At 50.0% G+C, this 25,663-nt stretch overlaps 1 protein-coding gene across 10 annotated transcripts in view; it reads right to left on the bottom strand.

Annotated features, from left to right (window-relative positions):
* Nucleotides 1–16,275: 16,275 nt before the first annotated feature.
* Nucleotides 16,276–25,663, bottom strand: part of SETD3 (SET domain containing 3) — a 65,660-nt gene continuing 56,272 nt past the window's right edge. For 6 of the 10 annotated variants that reach the window (XM_023747878.1, XM_023747879.1, XM_023747885.1 and 3 more), the window contains 2 exons: nucleotides 24,378–24,816; nucleotides 23,467–23,687 (listed from right to left, as the gene is read on the bottom strand). In XM_023747878.1, coding sequence (XP_023603646.1) covers nucleotides 23,566–23,687; nucleotides 24,378–24,816 — 561 coding nt within the window. In that variant the 3' untranslated portion in view covers nucleotides 23,467–23,565. Of the gene's footprint in view, nucleotides 16,325–23,466; nucleotides 24,817–25,663 lie in introns of those variants that run through there. The other 4 variants (XM_023747881.1, XM_014449125.2, XM_023747880.1 and 1 more) reach the window with 4 other exon arrangements.

The following is a 25,663-nucleotide window of genomic DNA, read 5'->3' as shown; positions in this document are numbered from 1 at the left end:
CGGACACCAGAGCTTCCAGGGAAGGAAGGGAGCTGTGTCGCGCCCACTGCCTCCCTGCAGGAGACACACTGATGGGCTAGCTGGGTAGGCCCTGAGCATTTATAGCCCTCCTGGTCCCCCTCCCTACCCCCACCCCCCAACCCAGAGAGGCTTTGATTGGCTCGTGTTGCTGCACTCCGGGATAGGGTGTTCCTATTGGACAGAGCTCAGCCACCGCCAGCCTCTGGTTGTCATTGGCTCCACCCCCAAGCCCCGGTCCAATCAGCTACACAGGCAGGTAACTGTGTCGCTGTCCTCCTGAGGGGCAGGTGGAACCCACTCTGAGGCCGCCATGTGGCTAGACAAACACATGCACCTCAAGCTGTGCTGCCCCTAAGCCCCGAGATTATCTTGGATGAGTCACTTCCCCTGGCTGAGTGGACCCCGAAACCCCGACCAGCCCTGTTCAGACCGCCTTACGCGCCTTATACGCAGGCACCGACCTGTTCCTGCCCACTGCTGCCACATCCGAGAGAGCAGCCCATTGTGCATGCACGGGACCTCGAGGCCGAGTGGAGGGGTGGGAAAGGTGACTCCTGGAAGGTGGCCGAAGCCCCAGCCCCTTATATGCACAGTGGGCATAGGCAGCACCTGCGACACGTGGTCCGGCCTCGCCATAACCATCACCATTTGTCTCCTCTCGCTTTTCAAGCACCAGACCAGCTAGCGGGGCGCCAGCACCAGCCCTGCTGGGCACGGAAGTCTCCTCTCTGCCAAGCAGTTAGGAGCGCAGCGCAGTGCGAGCACAATGCATTGAGGCCTGGAGTGGCCAAGCGTCCCGGCCCTCCCACCACCAAGCGCTCTCTCCCAGCCCAGGAAGGCCCAGCGGGAGACACAGCTGGGCTGCCTGTGCCATGTGCCTTAATGGGAGCTGTAATTCCTCCACGACTCCATCTAGAACTGGGAGCGCTGTGCATAATTCATGGGGGTCTGGGTGGCGCGGCCAGGCTGGGTGCCCGCTTGCTGGAAGTTGGGCGGATGTGAGAGAATGGAAAAGCACCCGGAGGGGAGGGGGGCTGCCGCCCTGGCCTGGCTCCTCAGCCCCGTTCTCTGGGAACCCGAGCATCCCGGGCTGGAGGAGAGGCCTCGGGCTAAGGTTTCTCTGGGCTCCAGTTTCCTGGGGAAAGGGGTCAGCTGGTCTGATTATGGTGGTGGCTCTTGTAGCTCCGAGTCACAGCCCAGCTGAAGAGGGAGCAGCCGTGGGGTCCTCTCATATTGATGCCAAGCTGGGTACTTGTTTATCACCCCCACACACACCCCACTGGGATGTCAGCTCCATGAGGGCAAGGGTCCTTGTCTCTTTTGCTAACTGCTGGCTAGAATAGGGACTATGATTCACGTATTCAGTAAACATTTGTTGAATGGCTGAGTGAGCTCAGGTGTAGAGTTGAGAGATATATCAGTTTGATCCTAAATCTGCGGACTTGGCGTGTGACCTCGAACCATTTGAACCTCTTTAAACTCTCCGGACCTGTTTCTTTCTCTGTAAAATGGACGTCACTGGTTATTCTCTTGGGACACGAAGGGGGTTGAGAAACGAGGCTAGCCAAGCGGCAGCAGGTTGGTGGGTCAGCTCTGAGGCCTGACTCAGTCATCAGCCCGGCTCAGGAGGGGCTGGTGAGCTCTGCACAGCGTGACCAGCTCAGATGTCCAGACCGGGGAGTGCCAGGTCCCAGAACCACCCAGGGTCCCAGAACCACCCAGGGTTCCAGAACCACCCAGGGTTCCAGAACCACCCCAGGGCTCCAGAACTGCCCACCAGGGCGCTAGAGTCAGTGGCTCTGGGATTCCAGACCTGCACGCCATGGCGTTCTGGGGCCCTAGAGCCAGGCCTACAGGCTCAGAGGGCACAGCTTCGGGAAGGGTGAGGTCCCTGATTCTGGAAACATGGGCTCTAGTGTTCTGCTTCCTGCTTAGGGACCCTGTTCACACTGACCTCCTGGAGCCGCACCAGGGTTCTCACTGATGTTCAGGCCGGTTTGCAGTTGCGTGGCTGACACAGGTGCCCCAAGTTCCAGGCCTCTCTGCTGAAGGTTGGCTCCCTGCAGGAACTGAGGCAGGAATGTCCTCCCCCCCCAAAAAAAAAAGTCCGCACAGGCCTGGCACCCCGAGCCAGCTCTCCCTGGGAGCGGATTCTGTGGGGCTCCCACCAGCGGGGACTCAGCTGAGCCGGCTTGTCCAGGAGTCTGGTTGGAAAGTGCCCACGTGCTCAATAATGCATCCCCCCCAAATGAGGACATCCATCAGGTGGCAGAGGCAGCCCGCGCCCCCACCTGGGTCAGGCCGGGATGACACATCTGTCCCTGCACCAGGCGCAGGCAGTTTCCCAGCCCACAGGGGCCTTTTGTGAGAGAGCAGCTCAGCCAGCCCTGACAGGCTCGTTCCTCTGCCCGGCAGCCTGAATATTCCATGGGCTTGAATAATGCAGGCCGTCCACGTCCCAGCGGCCACGGCGCTGCCGGAGGCTGCAGAGACAAACGGCAGTGAGGTCTCTATCCCCCCCGCCCCCATGACTGTTTTGAACTGGAGGAGCCTCCCGCCAAGCTAGGGACAAGGCCTGATACATGGGGCGGGGTTGGGGGTGGGTGGAGGGCACCTTACCCCTCCCAACCTCTGTGGTTGAAGCACCGGTGAGTTGTAAAGAACACGGGGTTGGAGCTCAGAGAATGCAGGCTCAGGTCTTGTGCCACCCAGGTCCCTTGACCTCACTGAGCCTCGGTTTCCAAGTCTATAAATGGGAGCTACTGCCGTACAGCCTTAAATGAGGCTGGATGGGGAAGGAGAAGGTGCAAACTGGAGATGTCAACATGCATCCACCCTCCTTCTCCACCACCAGCAGCACCGCCACCAGCCCCACCGGCCCATCCTCGCCTCACCTCGAAGGTCTTCACTCCCCAGGCCACGGAGCAAGGGCCACGCGCTTGCTGTCACCACCCCGTGTTCCGTGGAACTTTGCTGGCTGCTTCACAGAATACATTTGGCCAACAAATTTGGGGGCTGGAAAGGAGACCTTAACCAAAGACAATAAAAACGTCTAACCATGGAAGGTTAAAAAAATAAAATAAAAATGAAAAGGCCCCCCAAGCCCTGCAGCTCAGTTTTCTTTTTAAAAAAATCTTTTGTTTTTTTACATGCAAAGGTGATGCTCATTAAAACAATGCAAACGATAAAAGCATATTTAAAAACCTAACAGCCTCTCTCACTCCAGTCCAATCCCATAAGATAACCAACGTTAACAAAGTGAGGAAACATACGTTGGTTTCTATTTCTGTGGTTACTCTGGGTGGTAGTTGCTCGGGCTGCTGTCATCAGTACCACAAACTGAGTGGCTTAAACAATGGAAAGTGAGGGCCTCACTGGGAGTCTGAGATTCAGGCCCCGCTCCCTCCGAGGGCTCTGGGAAGGGTCTGCTCCAGGCCTCCCTTCTAACTTCCGGTGGCTCCTTGGCTTGTGACGGCTTAACTCCAACCTCACGTGGTGTTCTACCTGTGTGTGCGTGGCTGTGTCCAAATTTCCCCTTCTTATAAGGACACCAGTCACCCAGGATGAGGGGCCCGCCCTACTCCACTATGACATCTTAACTAATTGCAACTGCAACCGCCTGTTTACAAGTAAAGCCTCATTCTGACTTACTGGGAGTTAAAACTTAAACGTATAAATTCTGGTGTTGGGGGGGCAGGGTGTAGGTTTGACCTATCTCAACCCATAACACTCTGAAACTTTCTTTGCTTAAGCATCTATAATAATAAAAGGCCAGGTGTCACAACCAGAATGACCAATCTACCCGTCGCTATGAAGTGCTTTGACCACCAAGCCCTCAGGCTCCCATCGCTGGATGGCCAACGGGAATCACGGGAACTGGGCTGGGTGGCAGCGGAGCAGGACTTGGGACTGGACTCACGGGCAGCGGCGCAGAGGGTCTCGGGGCATCGCTGGGCAGCGGACACGGCCCTGATCGCAGGCTAGGCCTAGGGACCCTACATGCGCACAATTTCGTGCGCTGGGCCTCTAGCTTATTATAAAAATCTCGCCATATCAATATATTGTTCCAACTTATTCTTTTAAAAAACACACACAAAAACAGCTTTATTGCGATGTAATTTGCATCCCATACAATTGACCCATTTAAAGCATACAATTCAATGGTTTTAGTATATTCACAGCTGTGTGTGATGATCATCACAGTCGGTTTTAGAACATGTCAAGCCCTCAGAAAGAGGCCCCATACTGTTTAACGGTGGTCCACCTTTCACCCTTCACCCCTTCATTCTCCCCACCCTCCCAGCCCTAGGTAACTACTAATCCACTTTTGGTTCTCTATAGACTTTTCCTATCCTGGGCATCATATAATATGTGCTCTTTTGTGGCTTCTTTCACGTAGCATGAGATTTTCAAGGTCCATCCATGTTATAGCCGGTATCAGTACTTCATTCCTTTTTGTGGCCAAATAACGTCCCCTTGTGTAGATAGACCACCTTTTGTTTATCCATTCATCCACTGATGGACATTTGGGTTGTATCCACCTTTTGGCTGGAATTGTTAATAAAGATGCAATAATAATCATGTAAATAAACATCTGTATACGAGGTGTGTGTGGGCAAATGTTTCTGTTCCTCTTGGGCATACACCTACGAGTGGAATTGCTGGGTCACAGGGTTAACTCTATGGCTAATCATCTGAGGAACTGCCAGCCAGTTTGATGGTTCCAGTTTCTCTGTAGCCTCATCATCACTCGCTATGACGTAAGCTTTCAACCTGGCCAACTAGTGAGTATGAAGGGGCATCTCACTGTAGTTTGGTTTGCATTTCCCTGATGCCTAATGACATTGAGCATCTTTTCAGCTGCTTATTACAGGCCATTTGTATATCTTCTTTGGAGAAATAGCTATTCAAATCCTTTTCCCATTTTTTAAACTGGGTTCTTTCTGTTGTTGATGTCTATGAGGTCCTTATACATTCTAGATACAAGTTCCTTATCAGATACATAATTTGCAAACATTATCTTCCATTCTGTTGACTGTTTTTTTTTAATACATTTTTATTGATCCTAGAGAGAGGAGAGTGGGATAGAAATGTCGCTGAGAATCATTGATCGGCTACCTCCTGCACGCCCCCTACTGGGGATCAAGCCCACAACCCAGGCATGTGCCCTGACCAGGAATCAAACTGTGACCTCCTGGTTCATGGGTCAATGCTCAACCACTGAGCCACACCAGCCAGGCTGTGGGCTGTCTTTTTATTTTATTTAGAGTGTGCTTTGAAACACAAAAGCTTTTAATTTTGATGAAGCCCAGTTTATCTATTCTATCTTTTCTTGCTCATGTTTTTGGATCTATATCTAAGAATTAATTGCCAAAAATGAGATCATAAATATTTACCTTTGTGTCTTCTTCTAAGAGTTTTGTGTCTTTGATTTAGTGTAGTTTAGTTCCTTGATCCATTTTGAGTTAATTTTTTGTATATGGTGTGAGGTAAGCATCCAACTTTATGCTTTTGCATGTGACTATACAGTTGTCCCAGTACCATTTGTTGAAAAGACTACTCTTTCCTCATTGAATAGTTTTGGCACCTTTGTTAAAAACAAGTTTCTTACAGACTCATTGATTTATTTCTAGTCTCTTAATTGTATTCCATTGATCAAAACATCTAGCCAGTACCATACAATCTTCATTACTTTTGATTTTTAGTAAGTTCTGAAATCAGGAATGTGAGTCCTCCAATTTTACTTCCTGTTTTCAAATTGTTTTGGTCATTCTGGGTCCTGTGAAATTTCATATGAATTTTAGAATCACCTTGGCAATTTCTACAAAGAAGTTAGCTGGAATTCTGATAAGGATTGCATTGACTCTAAAGTTAAATTGGGGGAATATGCCATTTTAACAATACCAAATTTTAATCTATGAACATAGGATTCTTTCTGTTTATTTAGTTTTTTTATTTATTTCAACGTTTTATAGTTTTCAGAGTACAAGTTTTGTGCTTTTTTGCTAAATTTATTCCTAAATATTTTATTCTATTTGATGATATTGTAAATGGAACACTTCAAATATTTTTTCAAATCTTAAAAAAAATAGTTTTGTTCCCAATGTGAATGAGATGGTTTTTAATTTCCATTTCTGTTTATTGCTAATATCGAGAACAGCTATTTTGTTGTTGCTTATTTATCTAGCATCCAGCCACCTTAGTTTTTGTTGTTGAATTGCTTGAATTTTCTAGATATATAATTATGTAACCTGCAAAACAAGGCCATGTTATCATTTCTTTTCATGTCTTTAAATTGTCTTCGTTAGTTTTCCTTTCCAATTGCATCAGCTAGACCAGTGTTGAGTAGATGGTGAGAACAGACACCTCTCTCGGTCCTGGTTCCAGTGACACCAGCCTTAGAAGTTCTGTCTGCTGCTCAGTTTGGGTAAAGGCCTTTTAAATGCTTAAGTCGTTTTCTTATATTCCATCTTTCTTCGGGAGGCACAGTAGTTACAAAGTGTGTATGCTGGCCCGGCCTATGTGGCTCAGTTGGTTGGACATTATCCCACGAACCCGAAGGTCATCAGTTCGATTCCCGCCCGGGTTTCAGGCTTGGTCCCCAGTAGGGAGTGTGCAGGAGACAGTCGATCAATGTTTCTCTCTCTCTCCCTCGCCCTTCCTCTCTCTGAATAAAAAACATATATATATATTTTAAGTGGGTATTCTGGAGTCAGACGGGTAAGACTGAATCATAAGTTACTTACGAGATTTGTGACCTTGAAGAACGTACCTGATGTCTGTTTCCTCAGCTGAAAATGGGGGTGATAATGGCGCTGACCCACAGGGTTGTTGCAATGACGATTGACTCCAAGTGCAGCAAGCAAGAAGTTGGGCTGTAGTCTAGATTCTCCTGGTAGGTTGACTTTTTTTCCTCTGTTTGGAATTGTGAAAGCTTTGAAGACGTTTTCCCTGGAACTTGAGATTCCACCAGGCTATTCCAGCCTGAAACGTGTGTGCCCTTTCAATCTAAAAATGTTTGAGATTCTACCGAAGGGTAAAGAAAAGGCAATGACCTCAAACTCCTGTGCTTGGCCATGACATCATTCATATATGAGTGCCAACAATTTTTAAAACTTTAAAAGTCTAGGCAATGGAAATATCAATTATTGATGACGATGTGGAACAGTGGGAACTTCATCCTGGCAGGAGTCAACATGACCAAAGCCTCTGTTGATGCTATGGACTAAAGTTGAAGAAATAAACACCTCATGACCCAGAAATTACATCCCAGGGTGAATGCCTTAGTGACCCAGAAATTGCACCTCAGAGTGCATGCTTTAGTGACCCAGAAATTGCACCCCAGGGTACATGCTTTAGAGGGTTCTGGCCCATGAGCACTAGAAGACTCGCCTTGTATAAGCAGCACTGTTAAGAGAGCAAAAAACAAAAACTAGAAACCACGCAAATTTCATCAGCAGGGGAAAAAATCCATAAATAGCCTTCTATTCACATGACAGAACGCAGTGAAAAACAAGGAACCGCTGTGTGCTCAACGTGGATAATATTGGGAATATCACGTTGAGAAAGAAAAAAGCAAAGGATGGAAGGATACACACAGAATTACTCAATGACATGAGGTTCGAAAGCATGTAAAACTAAGTAATACCCAGCCTGGCCGGAGTGGCTCTGTGGGTTGAGCCTCGTCACATGCACTGAAAGGTCACCGGTTTGCTCCCCGGTCAGGGCACCTGCCTGGGTTGCTGGCTCAATCCCCAGTAGAGGGCGGGCAGGAGGAAGCCAATTGATGGTTCTCTCTCACTGATGTTTCTCTCTCTCCCTCTCTCTCTAAAATCAATACACAGATGTATATATTTTTAGAAAATTAAGCAATGTCCTGTTTAGGACCACAAGCATGTGGTAAAATAATAAAGGACAGCAAGAGAAAAATAAACACACAAAAATTCAGGAGCACAAATACTCTTTTGTTAGCTCGCTAGTAAAATAAGCAAACGTTTGATAAATAACGCAGCTCATGAGGAAGCAGCTTTACTGTAGAGGTGACTGGCAAGGGGGCAGTAGCTGAGGGGCACGTGGGTGCAGGGGCTGGCACCCCAGGGTGGCTGCCTGCCTTCCACAGAGAGCCGTTCATGACCACACACTTTCTCGGGGCCATGTCATCATGCTAAGAATTAATATTTCTGCTCCATTTTAATCCCCTCAATAAATCTATAAATTCAACACAATCCCAATCAAAACCTGATCGAGATTTTGATGGGATTTGACATGCTGATTCCAATATGCAGAGGGACGAGTGAATGTTCCGGAGCAGCCAAGACAGCTTGAAAAAGGAAGAAACAAGAGCGAAATTTTGCCCGACAAGATGTCAAAACATATTATAAAGTAATTTTAATAAATATAATGTGATATTAGCACATGAATAGATAAATAGATCCTTGGAACAAAAATAGAAGATTAAAAAAAAAAACCAGACCCATGTATATACTGGAATTTCATATATATTGGCATTTCCAATCAGTGGGGGGAAAGTGGATTATTCAAAAAATATTAGGACAATTTATTACCTGGAAACTTTAAAATTAAATTCCCTCTTCATACCACTAACAAAAATTAATGGGGGGGGGGGGACATATATCTTAAAAAAAAGGCCTGTAAGAGTAATAGGAGAAAACATTAGAATATATATTTATGACCTTGAAGAATCTTAAGATTTACTGAAAAAGCAAAATTCATAAATTTTACTACAAAGTTTAAAAGTTTGTATGCAGAAAGATAATGTAACATTAGAAATGGTAGATGAAAAAATATTTATAAAATATATAACAAATAAATGTACCCAATATATGTAAAGAATTCCTTTGATATGAAAACAGGAAAAAGATATTGACAAGATGCAGAAGAGAAATGATAAAGGGCTAATACACGTATTAAAAGATGTTCAACTTTTCTGTAAAGACAGGAAATGCAAATTAATTTGACATATTTGTTCCTATCAGACTGGCAAAAACTTAAATGTGCCAACATCAAGTTGTTGGAGAGTGGGCAGGGATGTAGGCACACTTAATCTACATTGCTAGTGAGATTATAAATGGGGAAAGTCACTCTGGAGACCAATTGGCAATCTCTACTAAAATTTAATATGCAGCCTGCTTGCCTGCCTTCTTTTCTTCTTGAATATTCAGCCTAAAACCATTATATAAGACTGAGCAGAGTAGGTGCACACACCAGAGGGAGGAAGGGTGGCAGCCCAGCATGGGTGTGGGAGGACAAATGGGTTCAAGCCAGGTGAGGGTTTTTGTGTGTGTGCTTTAAATATGTTTTTATTGATTTTAGAAAGAGAGGAAGGGAGAGGGATAGAGAGATAGGAACATTGACAAGAGAGAGAGACATCAATTGGCTGCCTTCTGCACACCCTCTACTGATGATGGAGCCCGCAACCCAGGCATGTGCCCTGAGCAGAAATCATACGGGGGTCCTCTTGTTTCACAGCTGGGCCTCACCTGGGCACTTCCAAGCCAAATACAAATAGCAGCCATCTGCAGATCTCTCTGTAGCTCCTGTTGGGTGGTCCCAGGCAGTGGCTGACTTTATACCTCCCTGGAAGCCCTAGGGCCAGTGTACCCAGTGGACAGCTTCAGACCATCCCAGCTTACAACTCTACACATCCACAAGCAACACACTCAAGGGGCAGACTCAGTGAGCACCAACGCCCCACTGAAGCAAGTCCTGCTCCATAGGGGTGTTTCCTGCACAGCAGCTCTCCCACTATAGTCGCAGCTGGTCCTCACAGCCAATTGACCTGGAGGTCAATTCCTCCCAGTGACGCCAACAGCAATCAAGGGTCAACTACAAGACTTTGTACACAGCCCACACTGGGGCACACTGGGGCACACCTAGAGGGGCCAGGTCAGGTGACTGGGAAGGCTGAACCACTGGGCCCTACAGGACACCTACTACACAAGACCTCTCTACCAATTCCAGGAGAATTAACAGCTCTACATAATACATAGAAACAAACATAGGGAAGCAGCCAAAACGGGGAGGCAAAGAAACATGTCACAAATGAAAGAAATGGAAGCAAGCAAACTACTGGATACAGAGACCAAAACAATGGTTATAAGGTTACTCAAGGATCTTCATGAGAGCGTCAAAGGACTTAGTGAGACCTTCATGGATCTTAGTGAGAATTTCAAAGACATGTAAAAGGACCAGTAAGAAATTAAGCATACAGTAACTGAAACAAAGAATAATTTACAGAGATGCAACAGTGGAGTAGAGGATTTTGAGAATCAAATCAACGATTTGAAATATGAGGAAGCAAAAAGCACCCAATCAGAAGAGCAAAAAGAATCCAAAAATAAAAAGATAGTGTAAGGCCCTAACTGGTTTGGCTCAGTGGATAGAGCGTCGGCCTGCGGATTGAAGGGTCCCAGGTTCGATTCCGGTCAAGGGCATGTACCTTGGTTGTGGGCACATCCCCAGTGGGGAGTGTGCAGGAGGGAACTGAATCGATGCTTCTCTCTCATCGATGTTTCTAACTCTCTATCCCTCTCCTTTCCTCTCTGTAAAAAATCAATAAAATATATATATTTTTTAAAAGCCATAGATTTCTGGGTGTTAATTTAAAAAAAAATAGTGTAAGGAGCCTCTGGAACAACTTCAAGCGTACCAACATTCACATTATGGGGGTGCCAGAAGGAGAGAGAGAGCAAGATATTGAAAACCTATTTGAAGAAATAAGGACAGAAAACTTCCCCTACCTGCTACTTACAAGTCCAGGAAGCACAAAGAGTCCCAAACAAGAGGAACCCAAAAAAGGTCCATCATAATTAAAATGTCAAAGGCTAAAGACAAAGAACAAATCTTAAAAGCAGCAAGAGAAAAGCAGTTAGTTACTTACAAAGTTAGCGCCCATACGATGTCAGCTGATTTCTCAACAGAAACTATGCAGGCCAGAAGGGAGTGGCAAGAAATATTCAAAGTGATGAATAGCAAGGAACTACAACCAAGATTACTCTACCCAACAAAGGTATCATTTAGAATTGAAGGTCAGATAGAGCTTCACAGACAGGAAAAAGCTAAAGGAGTTCATCACCACCAAACCAGTATTACATGAAACGTTGAAGGGTATTCTTTAAGAAGAAGAAGAAGAAGAAAATATTAAAAATATGAACAATAAAATCGCAATAAATACATATCTATCAACAATCAAATCTAAAAATCAAAATAAACAAATAAGATCTCCAATGAACAAAATAAACTGGTGAATAAAATAGAATTTGAGGCATAGAAACATGGAACAGAATGACGATTCTCAGAGGGAAGGGGTGAGAGAGAGCAGGAAGAGATTAACCAAAGATCTTATATGCATATATGCATTACCTGTGGACACAGGGTAGTGAAGGCCTGGGGCGGGGTGGGAACCGGGATAAGAGGGGGAGGGGGGCACATCTGTAATACTCTCAACAATAAAGATTTTTAAAAATAAAATAAATAATGTCCTAAAAAAATTAAAACAGATAATGTCCTTTTTGTAGGAAACACACACTGATTTTTATGTTGCTGGAACTTGGTATCAGCACCTTTGAATAAAGAGGTCAGGAGTAGGGGGTCCTCTGTTCCAGCTGAGCATTTGTGGGTGCGGCTGAGGGAAGGACAGCCACCGTGCTGTGGTCTCTCCATCACAATGAGGCACTGGCGCAGAGTAGGCACTCTATGGATGGTTGTTAAAAGGGGAATTTTGGAATCAGCCCTGCTTATCAGAGAAGGGCTGCTCCTAGGACTGCGTTCACCTCTCCAGTCCTTGAGGAAGAGGTTGGCTTTGTGATGTGGGGCCAACAGTCCTATATCTGGGCTTCAACGTTCTTCTTGGGAAAATGGAAGCAGTACTACAGGGGTTGGATGGGCCGATCTGTTGCAGCTCCATGGAGAGAAGCCAAAGTCCCCGTCTCCGATGTGGGGTCTGGCTCCCCGACCGGGGCCTTGGGCCACACCTCCCTACTGCTCAGAGCCCCGGTCCAGGTGGCTCCTTATTGCAGGTGTGTTCTTGAGTCAGACGCCTGTGGACAAGGAGAGACCAGACACGTCCCGCCTTCAGTTTGGTGGGGGCAGCAGACACACAAGCAACACGACCCAGCGGGGCCAGGCATCGAAGACAAGGCGCTCCTATTGCCTTGTCTCTCCGCAGCCCAGGTAAAGTAACGTAACCCACAGAACAACCCTGTGGAGTTGGTGCCGTTACTGCCCCGTTTTACAGATGAAACAGGGAGGCGGGGAGCGGTAAGCGCACTCGCCCAGGCAGCCGGGATGTGGACACAAGGCAGCCAGTTCCTCACGGTGCCGTCCCAGCACGCATGCGCTGGCATGTCCATGCTGTGGTCCTTCCTGTCCTCAGAGCAAGACTGTCCCCGCTGGGCGGCTGGCGGGGGTGGGCATCTGTCCCCCCCGAAGGCTCCCTGCCACAGAGGAGACGCTGATGGACGCCTCGGTTAGCCCACGAGGATTTACATTTTTTATTAAACTTGTCACAGGAAGTCCACTCCAACACTTGAAGCCACTGCCAAGTGTACAAGGTTGATGTTAATTAAAGCGAAAGATGACAGCCTGCAGGAGGGGGATCGCTTTCTCCTCTCGGAGAGGCGACCTTTCGGCAGAGCTCGCTCTGGCACCAGAGGTTTCTGGGTGTCTTCAGTGAAGCTGGGGTTCCCGGCTCGGCTGCAGCGCCTGGTCTCCTGGTGGGGGGAGGGGCTTGGCTCCGAGGGACCCCAGGCCATCGACTTCCGCTGCCAAGCCACGAGGACGTCCTCGCTGAGCAGAGTGAACTGCTTGGAGCCCAGCTCTGCACCCACAGGGGCCCCTGCAGTCACCTCGGGGGCGAGTTCTCACCCTCGCCTGTTGGTGGCCGTGACCTCCTCACTTCCTGTGGTTTCTCTGTCCACCTCCTCTCAGGCCCACGCCCAGGCCACCCCGACCTTCGTCACCCCTGCAAACAGCAGCTCCAGCCTCGCCCTGTCTGACCCTCCAGCATCCCGTCCAGCAGTTCCAGGACTCAGAGGACCCCGGTTCTGAGACCCCACCTCTATATCAGCCCCTCCACACCCCGAAAGTGCTCCCCTGCATCCGGCCCAGGGACAGCCCTAGGCCCCACAGGACGCCCCTGGGGCTCGTCAGGACCCTTTTCCTCCAAACCAGCCCCAAACCACAGCTGGGGTTTGCCAAGTGGATTAGGCCGCACTCTCCATGCCTGCGCCCAGGGGCTGGCGGGCACTGCGCATCATGCTGGCCGTCTCACTTCAAATCTGAGCTCTCATGCTGGCTCACCTGGGGCACCGCCCAGGTCCCGGCTCTCCACCCACTTGACAACCTTCCCATCTTTCCCAGACCTTCACTCCTGCTCCCCAGGCCCCTGAGGAGTCTGCCTTAGTCATCGATCCGCCTGGCCCCCGACTCAGGGAGCTCCCCGGAGTCCTGGGCTCCCCTCTCCTCACAGACACCCCTCAGATCTGCCCTCCCTCCTCACCTCCCAGGGCCACTGCTGCACACACCTGAGCAGCTGATCCCCCAGAGCGCTGGGAGGCCGCACAGGGCTCTCCCCAAAATTCAGGGAGCCCCTCCCTAGAGGAGAGAAGTCACGCTTGTTCTGCCTGCCGCTTCCTGGCACACACAAGACCGGCCGTTGACCTCAGGAGGCCTGGTGACCTCAGGTCTGCATCCGCTGGGGGAGCCCTGGAGTCTCTTCTCCGTGGCCCCGAGTGCAGGCGGCCCTCACTGCTCCCAGCGTGAGTTCCTGAGGACTCCCCCTAACCCGATTGCTGTGACCCCGGTCACTTTTTTTTTTAATGTATTTTTATTGATTTCAGAGAGGAAGGGAGAGGGATTGAGCCTGCAACCCAGGCAAGTGCCCTGACCAGGAATCGAACCGTGGCCTCCTGGTTCATAGGTCGACCCTCAACATTGAGCCACGCCCGCCAGGCCGGTTGCATTCTTGTGTCCCAACGACCAATCTTTGGGAAAGTGATTTTTGAAAGCTGGTGATCACCCTGCAAGCGCCTCCCCACACAGCACCTGTCCACACTGCTCGCAGGCATAATCGCCAGTGGAACTATTGGAAGTAAAGCATTAGCGTCTTACTAACCAATAGTACCCCAATAAATTTACTATAAAAAATCCACTAAAGTTACCATCCTATTTCCCAAAATATGTATTTTTAAAAGACTGTTTTTGTTGTTGTGCACAAAGAGTTTCAAGCCCTCATGCTGAGCTAAATGGCTTGGGCTTCCTTTTCTGAGCACCTACTATGTGCAAGGAGCAGGGGGCATCCAGGGTTGTAAATAGCCTTGAAGTCAACTACAAAGGGGTGAGGGTGGAATGCAGGGCCTCGGCCCCAGTTTGAGCTCAGAGAAGCTGGTCGGGGCCACCGGGCTGCGAGTGAAAGACATGGCGCTGGCCCCTGCACATCGCTGGTGTTTGCTGCATGAGTAGATCCAACGTAAGTGTAGTTTTGTATATTATTTCCTTAACATTGAGCACATCTGCACCGAGCCTTTATTTATACAACACAACAGCAACAACAAACCCAAACATAGCCATGCAAACAAAAACTCACCTCTCGCCCTAGCCAGTTGGGCTCAGTGGATAGAGCATCAGTCTGCAGACCAAAGGGCCCCGGGTTCGATTCCGGTCAAGGGCACATACCTTGGTTGCAGGCTCCTTCCTGGGCCCTGGTCAGGGCATGTGCAAGAGGCAACCAATTGATGTATTTCTCTCACATCAATGTTTCTGTCTTCCCTCTCTCTTCCACTCTCTCTAAAATATCAATGGAAAAATATCCTTGGGTGAGGATTAACAAAAAAATAAAAATAGACCAAAAAAAACCCACCTCTCAGATCAGGTCTTGCTGAATCTGGGAAGATACCTGCTCTCCCGGTGAGTGGGTGCAAGAACTCTGCTTGGCTTCCCTGGGCAGCGTCCTGGCTGGCGACCCGTTCCAGACGGCACTGCCACCAGGGGGCGCAAACGGAGGTGGGGACTGGGGATCCCAAATACCAACTCCCACAAAGGCTTGTGGGGAGTGGGGACCCAGGGCTAGAGGGGGTTGGTTGCGAGGGGGGTGGACGGGGAGGTTTGGCTGTTTTGTTTGGGTGGCAGAGGCTTTGTGGGGTTTCTCTGCCATTTGCCAGCCATTAACAGGTGATAAAACCCTGGCCCCATCTGGGGGTGAACCGGTGGTAGTGTGCATCGCCCCCACCTTGTTGCTTGGTTTGTGGGTCTGTCTGTGAGCTCATTCCAGGGAGGCAGCCTGGTGGGGGACACTTGGTGCTGGACTCATGTTGCACTTTGTTCCAAGTTTGCAGAAAGTACCTATTTTGAAATGTGCAGATTGGACAGTTGAAGCCTGAAGGCTGAGTAATCCAATGAATAGCATCCTGAGGTGACTTAACGGGCGCGTACCCTCACATTATCCTTCTCTCTGCACACGTGATTTGGGCTTAGTTTTCCTACTTCCTCGGCTTGTAACCCACTTTCTTCCCCGTCGGATACACAGCGGGCGAAGGTCCGCCTCAGTGTCGGCTGCGTCCTCATCACCACCGACAGCCAGGCTGCCCCCCTGCGCTCAACTTAATCACTATCTCCCGCTATCTCCCTATTTTCAACAAGGAGTAAGTTAAGTGCTCCAGGAATTGGAAAAAACTGAAATCTGACCTTTATTAACTGGGTTAATTGTCAAAATCGATGCTTGTAAAAAAAAATATTAATGACCAAAAAGTGCAATTTTTAGAATTTCAAAGATTAGGTTAATGTTCAAGGAAGTATAAACTTTGACCTTTTGGACACATGTCAAGTAACATCCGTCCTAATAAATTGCTACCCGGGAGCAATTATAAAATTGTCCCTCTATCCAATCATGCAGTTTAATTGCCGCTGGAAAGGCTGGCTTCCTTAGCGACAGCCAGGAGGACCGCCTGATGCCCACGGAGTCGCTTCACATTTGCTCAGGGAGGTGTATCTGTGCCCCTGATTTCCAGGCACCGAAATGTTCACGGAGGAGAGCCCAGCCGCCTTAGGCAGTAGACGACCCAGCTTGGCACCTCGGCACAGGAACGAGGGAGAAGACACTTCGATGCCCAGACGCAGCTGCCCTGAGCCCAGACCCTCTCCTTCCGTCTTACTTGCCATTTACGATGGGTTGCGGTGGGTGCGGCTGTGCTGTTCCTGTCACTGGTGGCCAGCGTGCCCTAAATGGGGCTGACAGGTGGTTTTTCAATGCCATCATCGGGGTGGGTGTTTGTGGCCAGCCTCTTTTCTGAGAATAGAAGAAAAGGAATGTACCTGAAGACCTGGTTTGGGGATAACACCCCAGGGAGGGGCAGTCCTCACCCTCCGTGAGGTGCTTGTTGACCAGCACCCGTGTCACACACTGTGGGTACCCCCGAGCCCAGGAGGGCGCCCAGCACGTATCAGAAACGCAAACAGCTGTGGGTGCGCCAGCAGCCGGCACTGAGCGAAGGCATGTTCGGAAGATCTGAGCTGGGTCCCTGGGGCCATGTCTACGTGTTGTCATCGGTGAATCAGGGCTCTTGCCATCCACCTCGGCCACCTGGGTGAGGGAGGAGATGAGGGAAGCGAGCTGGTTAGGCCCCGGTGGGGAGGCGTGGACTGAGCGCCTTCGGTATTCTCGGTGCTGAGAAGACTGGCCTGGGGTGACTGCTGTGTCCCGCCTTCACTGGCAACCAGGTGACTTGTGCTGCCCGTCCCCATCCCCACCTGTCATGCACGGCCCGCTGAAGTCATCGGTGGGCTTGTCCCTGAGGAGGAGACAGCCTTTCCTCTTAGAGAAGAGCGGAAAACCAAGTCCTAACCTCACCAACTTATGCAAAACAGCCAGGCCCACAGGTAAACACTGTGCTCAGCTTGTTAACATCCCTGCACCTGAGTCGCTGACTCTCCCAGCGTCTAACACATGGCATGGACGTGCACAACCCGGCTGCTGCCCCCCTCAGAACCCGCTCAGCGCCGAGTCTCAAAAAAAGAATACTGCAGCCCGGCCGGTGTGGCTCAGCAGTTGAGCACTGACCTATGAACCAGCAGGTCACGGTTGGATTCCCGGTCAGGGCACATGCCCAGATTGTGGGCCTGATCCCCAGTGTGGGGCATGCAGGAGGCAGCCGATCCATGATTCTCTCTCATCACTGATGTTTCTATTGCTCTCTCCCTTCCTCTCTGAAATCAGTAAAAATGTATTTAAAACAAAACACCATAAAGGCTTTTGTGTAAAACACCCCCTTTGCCAGAGCAGCTGGTAGAGCCCAGTTGCGTCCCTGTTTCTATTGCAGCACCTGCTTCTTAAGGGGGTCGGAGCCTGAGAAGGAAGGTCATTAACGTGCCCTTAACTTCATCTCGCCAGGAGCCCGGCGCAGAAGAGCGCAGTCTGGGATAAAACCCCCCTTTCCTTTCTTCCGGATCATTTTCAAAAACACCAGTTCTGGTCCTTTTAAAGTCCAAGGAGCTCCCGTGGCATCTCCTGCTTGTAATATTGCCGGTGACCAAAATAAAACACGCCGTTTCTTGTCCTTTCTGTGTGAAAACGCAGGCCGTTTCGCCGAATGTGTTCCTGGGTCCGCCTGACGCCTCCGTGCCAGGTGGAAGGGCGTCTCCCAAACCAGGCCTGTCGAGGCGGCAACGATTAAGCTGCATCTCGCTGTTCTAGTGGCTGCCATTTGCATCTACAGGTAGAGGAGGGTGTGTTTTGAGTTGCCTGTAAGATGTACTTGAAACTTAAAGCCAGGAAGTTCAGAGGTGCCTACGGGATGGTTCTTCATACTTTAAAACTAGGTGGTATGCACTGCAGCTCCATCTAAATAACAAATACATATTTTCAGTTTGGAGCTGTCTGCCCAGTCCAGAGGAGGCAGGATGAATAGGACCGTGGCAGATGGAACCAGGTCCACACAGCGGTCCCAGGGTGAAGGGAACTGTCCATGCAAGACCCACTCCCCAGCCCCGCCCCGCCCCGGGTTAAAAAGACTTTCGTTCTCCATTAGTTTAGTTTAGTTGGTAGTAACCCTGGGAACCACTTCCTGTGACCTGCTACGTTCCGGGTCCTACACTCACACTGTTGCCGCTACCTCCAGCAGCCTCAATGGTGATTCCATTTCGCAGAAGCCAAGGCCGTGCATTTAGACACGTGCGGAGGGTCGGAGCGTGGTGAGAGCGCCATGTGGGTCGGGACCCCGCCAGCTCCACCCGATTTCAAGCTCAGGTTTCTTCTCTGGGCTAAATCCTGACTGTGGGTTCACAGCTAACGCTCCTGAAGGGCCTGGGCTCCCGTGAGTCACTTACAGGGAGTCTGCGGGAAGGCCGGCTGGAGATGAGCATGGGAGTTGGGGAGTGTGGGGCTCTGTGGGAAGGAAGGAAAGGGGCATCGGGCAGGCCACCCCAATGGCAGCCAGCCTGGGGTGCACCCACTGCCCTTGGGGATTTATGCAGGTCCTGGGACCCTAAAAGCAGCTCCTCAAGATCCAGGCACTGTTAGGAGGGAAAGGGGGCTCTGAGGCTCAGCCGCTATCTGACCCTTTGCTACTGGAACGTTCCTGAGGAGGCAGGACACACGGCAACGAGAACAGGGAAGCAAGAACAGGCGGAGGAGAGGGAGGTTTTTTTTAAAAAATATATTTTATTGATTTTTTACAGAGAGGAAGGGAGAGAGAGGTAGAGAGTTAGAAACATCAATCAGCTGCCTCCTGCACACCCTATACTGGGGATGTGCCCGCAACCAAGGCACATGCCCCTGACCGGAATCGAACCTGGGACCTTTCAGTCCGCAGGCCGATGCTCTATCCACTGAGCCAAACAGGTTTTGGCGAGAGGGAGGTTTTAATCAAGCTGGAGGCGCGACTCATGGTCAGAGGTGGGCGTCTCCCTCTGTGCCTGTCCCATCAGTGAAGAAACTTCTCAGAGCACACGCCTGGGTCAGGTACCTTGTCAGAGCACACGCCAGCGCCAGGTACCTTGTCAGAGCACACGCCAGCACCAGGTACCTTCTCAGAGTACACACCTGCGCCAGGTACCTTGTCAGAGCACACGCCAGCACCAGGTATCTTGTCAGAGCACACGCCAGCACCAGGTACCTTCTCAGAGTACACGCCTGCGCCAGGTACCTTGTCAGAGCACACGCCTGCGCCAGGTACCTTCTCAGAGTACACGCCAGCGCCAGGTACCTTCTCAGAGCACACGCCTGCGTCAGGTACCTTGTCAGAGTACACGCCTGCGCCAGGTACCTTCTCAGAGCACACGCCAGCGTCAGGTACCTTCTCAGAGCACACGCCTGCGCCAGGTACCTTCTCAGAGCACACGCCAGCACCAGGTACCCTCTCAGAGCACACGCCTGCACCAGGTACCCTCTCAGAGCACACGCCAGCGCCAGGTACCCTCTCAGAGCACACGCCTGCACCATGTACCCGACGAGCCAGCAGAGGCACACAGCACAACTGCAGGGGTGTCCAGGCACCTGCGCTGTAGAGCTTGGCCTAAACCCCGCCCAGTAACCTCCCTGGTATCTCACACGGAAGAGCCTGAGTTGAGAAAGCATTATACACACACACACACACACACACACACACACACACACACACGTCCATGTATACATATGTACCTCTGTGTGTACATGTTTATATGTACAAAACAGATGCATGATACACCCACGAGTATGCCAGGACCCAGGCCAAGGAAAGTGGCTCACGTGAGTAAGAGGGTACTGGAGGCTGTTAATCAGTCTGAGCTGATGTGCAACGTGGAGTTAGCAACCTCAAGCCCACAGATCCTGCTACAAGCTCTGTGAGCACAGCCTTCTTTGCCTTTTATCTGTTCCTAAGGGAAGCAGCAATGGTGATGTCTGTGCTTAAAGGAGCTGCAACCATAGCGCTTTTCCAGCTAAAGCTTCTACTTAGTGCAGCGGTTCTCAACCTGTGGGTCGCGACCCCTTTGGCGGTCGAACGACCTTTTCACAGGGGTCGCCTAAGACCATCTGCATATCAAATATTTACATTACGATTCATAACAGTAGCAACATTACAGTTATGAAGTAGCAATGAAAATAATTTTATGGTTGGGTCACAACATGAGGAACTGTATTTAAAGGGCCAGAAGGTTGAGAACCACTGACATAGTGGGTGGACTTCCGGTGCTGTCCTCCTGCACCTGCCGGCACTGTGGTATTCAGATCCAGTGTCCTGCAGGATTTCTCCCAGAGGCCTGCCCTTCCTGACCCTCCCGTACACGCAGGGCCATTCCCTGCCCCCACTCCACTGCTCACAAATGACCCCAAACACCCAGCTGCTACCTCCTCTGGTGCCCCCTCTCCCCGAGTGCCACAGCGCCTGGTGTGGCGTGCTCCACTCGGGTATGGTTATGTGTCCGAACGGCTGCCTCACCAGCAAGGGCTCCTTAGGAACCTGTGAAATGCCCACAGGTCCTGGCAGCGCACCAAGAACACAATGTTGGAGTCCGGGCCTGAAGTGCCTATGTGGATGGGCAGGTGCGGGCTGCCTGCCTGAAGAGTGGTGGGGGAGGGGATTTTGTTCCCCACCCCCGGCCTCACTAAGATTTTCTGCCTCCCGGGAGCTGCTCAGCCGGAGAGACCGTCGCAGCTAACATTTACCGGATGCTCAGCGGGCAGGCACGGAGCCGGAAGCTCTTACACGCATTACCTCATCTGGTCCTCCTGGTCCCTGGGGACCAGAGGGAGGAAGCGCAGACCCTCAAGGACTGTCCCAGGACCCATGGCCAGGAGAGAGCAGGGCAGTCTGAACGTGCACTCAGCCAGTGGACTGCCTCCGCCCCCTGTAAAATGATGAATAAAACAAAGTGTGCGGCCATTTAGAATATCCTCATTTTAGAATACTCAGCTGCCCGCTCTTGACGGCCAGCGGCCTGTCCATGTCCATGTCCAAGGAGCCAGTACGGCCCCCACAATCTGCTCGTACTCACTGGCTGAGATCTGCCCTCTCACATCCTGAGGAGGCTCCATCCCTCCTTCATGTGACAGTTCTTCAAATACAGGGCGACAGGACTGGGGTCCTGGGCTTCCTCCCTCTGGCCCAGGCACACCAGGACCTGTACTACAGCTTCATCTAAATAACAAATCCATGAGTGCATTTAAATACAATTCGAGTACCTCAAATTCAATTTACACACAGAATTTTAGGAATATATTAGATGAGGTGCTGCTGATTGAAATAGGGTGACCTTTAATGAGGTTATCGGATTCTATTCCAGACCCACCTGAAACTGACATTTAACTAAAAGGGAGCCAAATCCTTGGGTCAGGTTATTGGCTATACCCTACTAAACACATTCATTTTCCAGATCAATAATATGAACATAGAACAATATATGCCATAAAAAGCATCTCACCGTAGCCAGCACCCCCAAACCACCGCCACGTAATCCCCGACTTTCTTTACCGTCAATACAGTGCTGTTCTGGTTCTGACCTCAAGTCCCAGGTGCTTTCTTTGGATTGGTTTTTCTTTTTTCAAATCTCTCACTCTAATACGTACCAGTGCATATGAACCACCAAAAAAAGCATGTAGTGGTGATTTAGAGAAAAGCAATTCCCTCATTTTTAAGTGACGGTTTAATTTAGCAGAACCACAGGCACTGGGAACCTGAGAATATTGTCAGTGTCTCAACCCATCTCTCAAAAATAAATAAATGATAGATCGGTCCTGTAGTGAGCCTGTCCTAGAAGCCATGGGGAAAGCGCCCCTCATCTGCCAGCGGGTCTTCTCATGAGCGCCCTTTTTACATCACGAACTCGGGGACTGTCCTCCGCTGGGAGCCTAACATAGACTCACTCTTTGGCCCCATAACCTTAGTAAACAGACCCTGTGGACAGGGAATGCATGAGCAGTACAGTCTCCAAATTTTGTAAGTGGGGACTTTTGATCATTTAGCACATGCTTCCATCTCACAAGCAAATGAAGACAGAGGCCCGGGGTAGACACGGCAACACCCTGGTGGTTTTGAGGACTTGACATAACCCGACTCCGCCCGGGGGTCTTTCAGCTCCATCCAAACTCACATCTTTTCTAGGGGATATTTTCAAAACTATCCCATCTCGTGGTGCTGTTTTAAGTCTGAACTGTGTATGTTTTTTCAAAGGACACACGTGACATTAGACTTGAAAACTTTCACTCCAATGAGCAAATGATCTACAAATTAATCATGGAGTTCCAGCCACTGGACGCGGCTGCCAGAGCAGGCTCCTGGAGGCCACAGCAGCCCTTGGAAGTCAGTATTTAGTCTCAGACTATTTCTCACTTCGGGAAAGGACCTGGGTACATGTACATAATGGAATACTACTCAGCCACAAAAAAGGATGAAATAGCATTTTTGCCACAACATGGATGGACCAAGAACATTATGCTAAGTGCAGTAAGTCAGAAAAAGGTAAGAACCATACGATTTCACTCATATGTGGGAGATAAAACGAAAACCCATGAACACAAACAGCAGTGTGGTGGTTGCCAGGGGGGAGGGGGTGGGGAAGAAGGGAGTCCTAATATAAGGTGACAGGAGATGTGACTGGGTGGTGGGCACACGGCGCAATATACAGATCTTATAACATAGAAACCCACACCTGACACCTATATGGTTGACCAATGTCACCCCAATCAATTCAATAAATATTTTTAAAAGAGGGCCACGGCACAAGGTGAGAGGGGAGTTGGCACCACAGGTGTCCTCCCACGGATAAGTTCAAACTGGTACAGACCAACAAGGAAGGGAAGGTAGAGGCATCACACAGAGTTGCCAACCTCACTCAGAGAGGAAAGCTGCCAACCAGGCGCCGCAGCAGGGAGCTGACCCGCACAGCTCCAGAAGCGGGTGCACAGCAGGGGCCTGACCCCCGCGCAGCTCCGGAAGCGGGTGCACAGCAGGGAGCTGACCCCCGCAGCTCCGGAAGCGGGTGCACAGCAGAACGAAGCAGTGTCTCTGCAGTGTCTTCTTGAGGGAGAAGGGCTGAGACCACCCTGAGACGACCTGTAAGCAGCGATGTTCACCAAGGCAGCATCCTCAAAATCACGTGATGGCTTAAAGGAACATCAGAGTTGATGTGAAATTTATAGTTAAGTCTGACATCTGAAAACTGGCGATTTTATAGGGATGGATGCGCCCATTCCCCACCCGGACGCCATCCCCAGCCTTTACTTCCCTTACAACTTAGCGTCCTCTTTGTGTTCCTGCCTCTCAGGCCCTCTGTCCGGAGCACCTGGCAGCTGATGAGGCTGGGCACAGGCCTCCATCATCTCTGAACCCCCCAGCAAGCACTGCATGGCACTGCACTGCTCGGCCTAAATCCCTGCCTGGTGGGTTGCAGGGTGGTTTGCATAAAAGCTCGATTCAAAGAGCCTGTCCCACTCCAAAGAAAAGGAATAGACAAATATATTAATCACATTTTCCTTTTAATAAGGCTTTTTACTCAAAAGTGTAGCTTTGAAAATCTCTAGCTTGTTGTGAAAACCAGAAGCGCCAGGAAGCCACCTCACTCTGAACCTGGTCGCAGAAAACAGCCGCTGGGTTTGCAAACTCCGCTCCCAACACTGGAAATCAAATGCATCACTTTAAGCGCAGGGCCAACATTTGAAACTAGGAATGATGCATGTCCTACGTTGATTCAAGGAGAAAGGACACATTCTTAATACAGTAAACAAAACACAAAAAGTAAACAAATCTTTAGAAATCACTAGGTGTGTGTATAATTATATAATTAGGGTTATCGTCAACATTTAAAACTATTAAAAATAAGGTTGCCACCTTACCTCTCCTTTTGGTAATGGAGTGTTAAATTTTTAGGGGAAAAAAAGATTCTGCAGACAAGTTTCCAAACCTCAAGCCCGTTCTCGGCTGTACAACTGCACCCCCTTCCCACACGGAGCCCCCAGCCCCCACCACGTCCTGTTTGGCAGGAGGCAGAGCAGGCCTCATTCTGGCTGTCATGATGACAGGCCCACAAAAGCACAGCTGAGAGAGGAGCTAATTCTTCCCCAGGAAGAAAATACTTTGCCCACAATGGCTCTGCACAATCTTCCACGGCACCTCTCTTCCCCCTTCGCTGTCATGGTTTGATAACTTGTTTTGCCTAAAAGCAAGATGGCAATCTTAATCAAAAAGGGAAGCTAGATTTTTTAAATAACTTAAAAAAATTATTTTTATATAAAGCAGCAAAAACACTTTCCTCTCTGCAGAAAAGAAAAAAAACACAACAAAAACGTGAAACCAGGGACCACAGCGATGTCAGGGGGCTGTCCATAAATCGGAACGAGCTCCAGGCAGAGCGCCCTCAGAGCTGCTCGCCGACTCCCTCGGCGCTCTCTGAAGGTTCTTTGGCATCTTCAGTCGCTCTTTTCCTTTCCTCTGGGTCTAAACTTTCCTTTTCTAACCTGGCCCCGTTGGGAATAGAGTTTTGGCCACTGATGAGCCCGTTTTCCGCAGCCTTTGCTCGGCTGACAACCTCAGAGAGGGTGAGGGCCTCCTGCACGCCAGCCTCCTCCTCCAGGCTGCGCAGGACCAGGGGCAGCCTCGAGTCCGCCCCGCCGCCCTCCAGCAGCCCTGGGTTACTCTCCTCATACTTGGGCAGCGGCGCCCCCTCCTCCATCTGCTTGCGGTAAGACTCCCGGTTGGCAGCTGCACTCTTCACTGCCTTTTCCAAAATCTCTTTTTCACCCAAGCGCAACTTGATGGCCATTCTCGCACGAACAGAAAGGTCGTGGTTTTTCAAGAAGGACTTGTCTTCCTAGGAAATGAAAAAGATCACAATTAATTGCAAGAAGTTTAAAGCAGCAAAACTACAGAGAAAGAATGCAGATCAGCTGCTGCTGGGGGTGGGGGGCATGAGGGACATTTTGGGGGTGACACAGATTTTAGAACTTGACTGTGGAGGTGGCTGCATGACGGTATACTCACATCATAATGTACACTTCAGCAGTGTGACTGTGCTGTGTGTTAACTATCTGTATATATAAGAGGCTAATATGCTAAGTGTACAACCATCTGACTGGTTGCTATGATGCGTACTGACCACCAGGGGGCAGACGCTCAATTCAGGAGCTGCTGAGCTGCAGTGACTGGCAGTGGCAGTTCTCGGGTGACGCACCCCGAAACCAGAAGAGGGAGCCCGATTCTTTGTGGTATCTAGTGATTCCACCTTCGGCCGTGGGTTATGTTGTTGCTGGGGCACTGTCAGCCCGAATCTGGTTTACTGCACACTTGCGTTTGCGTTCCATACCCTGTACGACAGCAACTTTGCAGAGTGCCCTCTCACACTCCAGGACCCTGTGGGGGATGTTGGAGAGCCAGTTTCAGCCCAATCCCCACAGGCCAGGCTGAGGGACCCCACCTGCCAAAGGGACCCCGCTCATTCCACAGATGCCCTTGGAGCCACGGTGACACCCCAGGTTCAGCTGGCCAGGGAGGGACTGCTGGAGGTTGGCTCCAGGGCATGTCCGGCCCGTCTTGCCCAGTCCCGCCCAGCCAGCCACCTTCTAATTAATTTCCTTTCAACATGCACAAATCCATGCACCGGGTCACTAGTGCCTCAGTAAAGCAGTCATAAAACAAAAAAGAGGGGCCTAACTCAAAGG

The sequence above is a fragment of the Myotis lucifugus genome, unplaced genomic scaffold, assembly GCF_000147115.1.
Source record: "Myotis lucifugus unplaced genomic scaffold, Myoluc2.0 scaffold_1028, whole genome shotgun sequence".
NCBI classification, from domain to species: domain Eukaryota; kingdom Metazoa; phylum Chordata; class Mammalia; order Chiroptera; family Vespertilionidae; genus Myotis; species Myotis lucifugus.
This window is presented reverse-complemented; position numbering and strand designations above follow the sequence as displayed.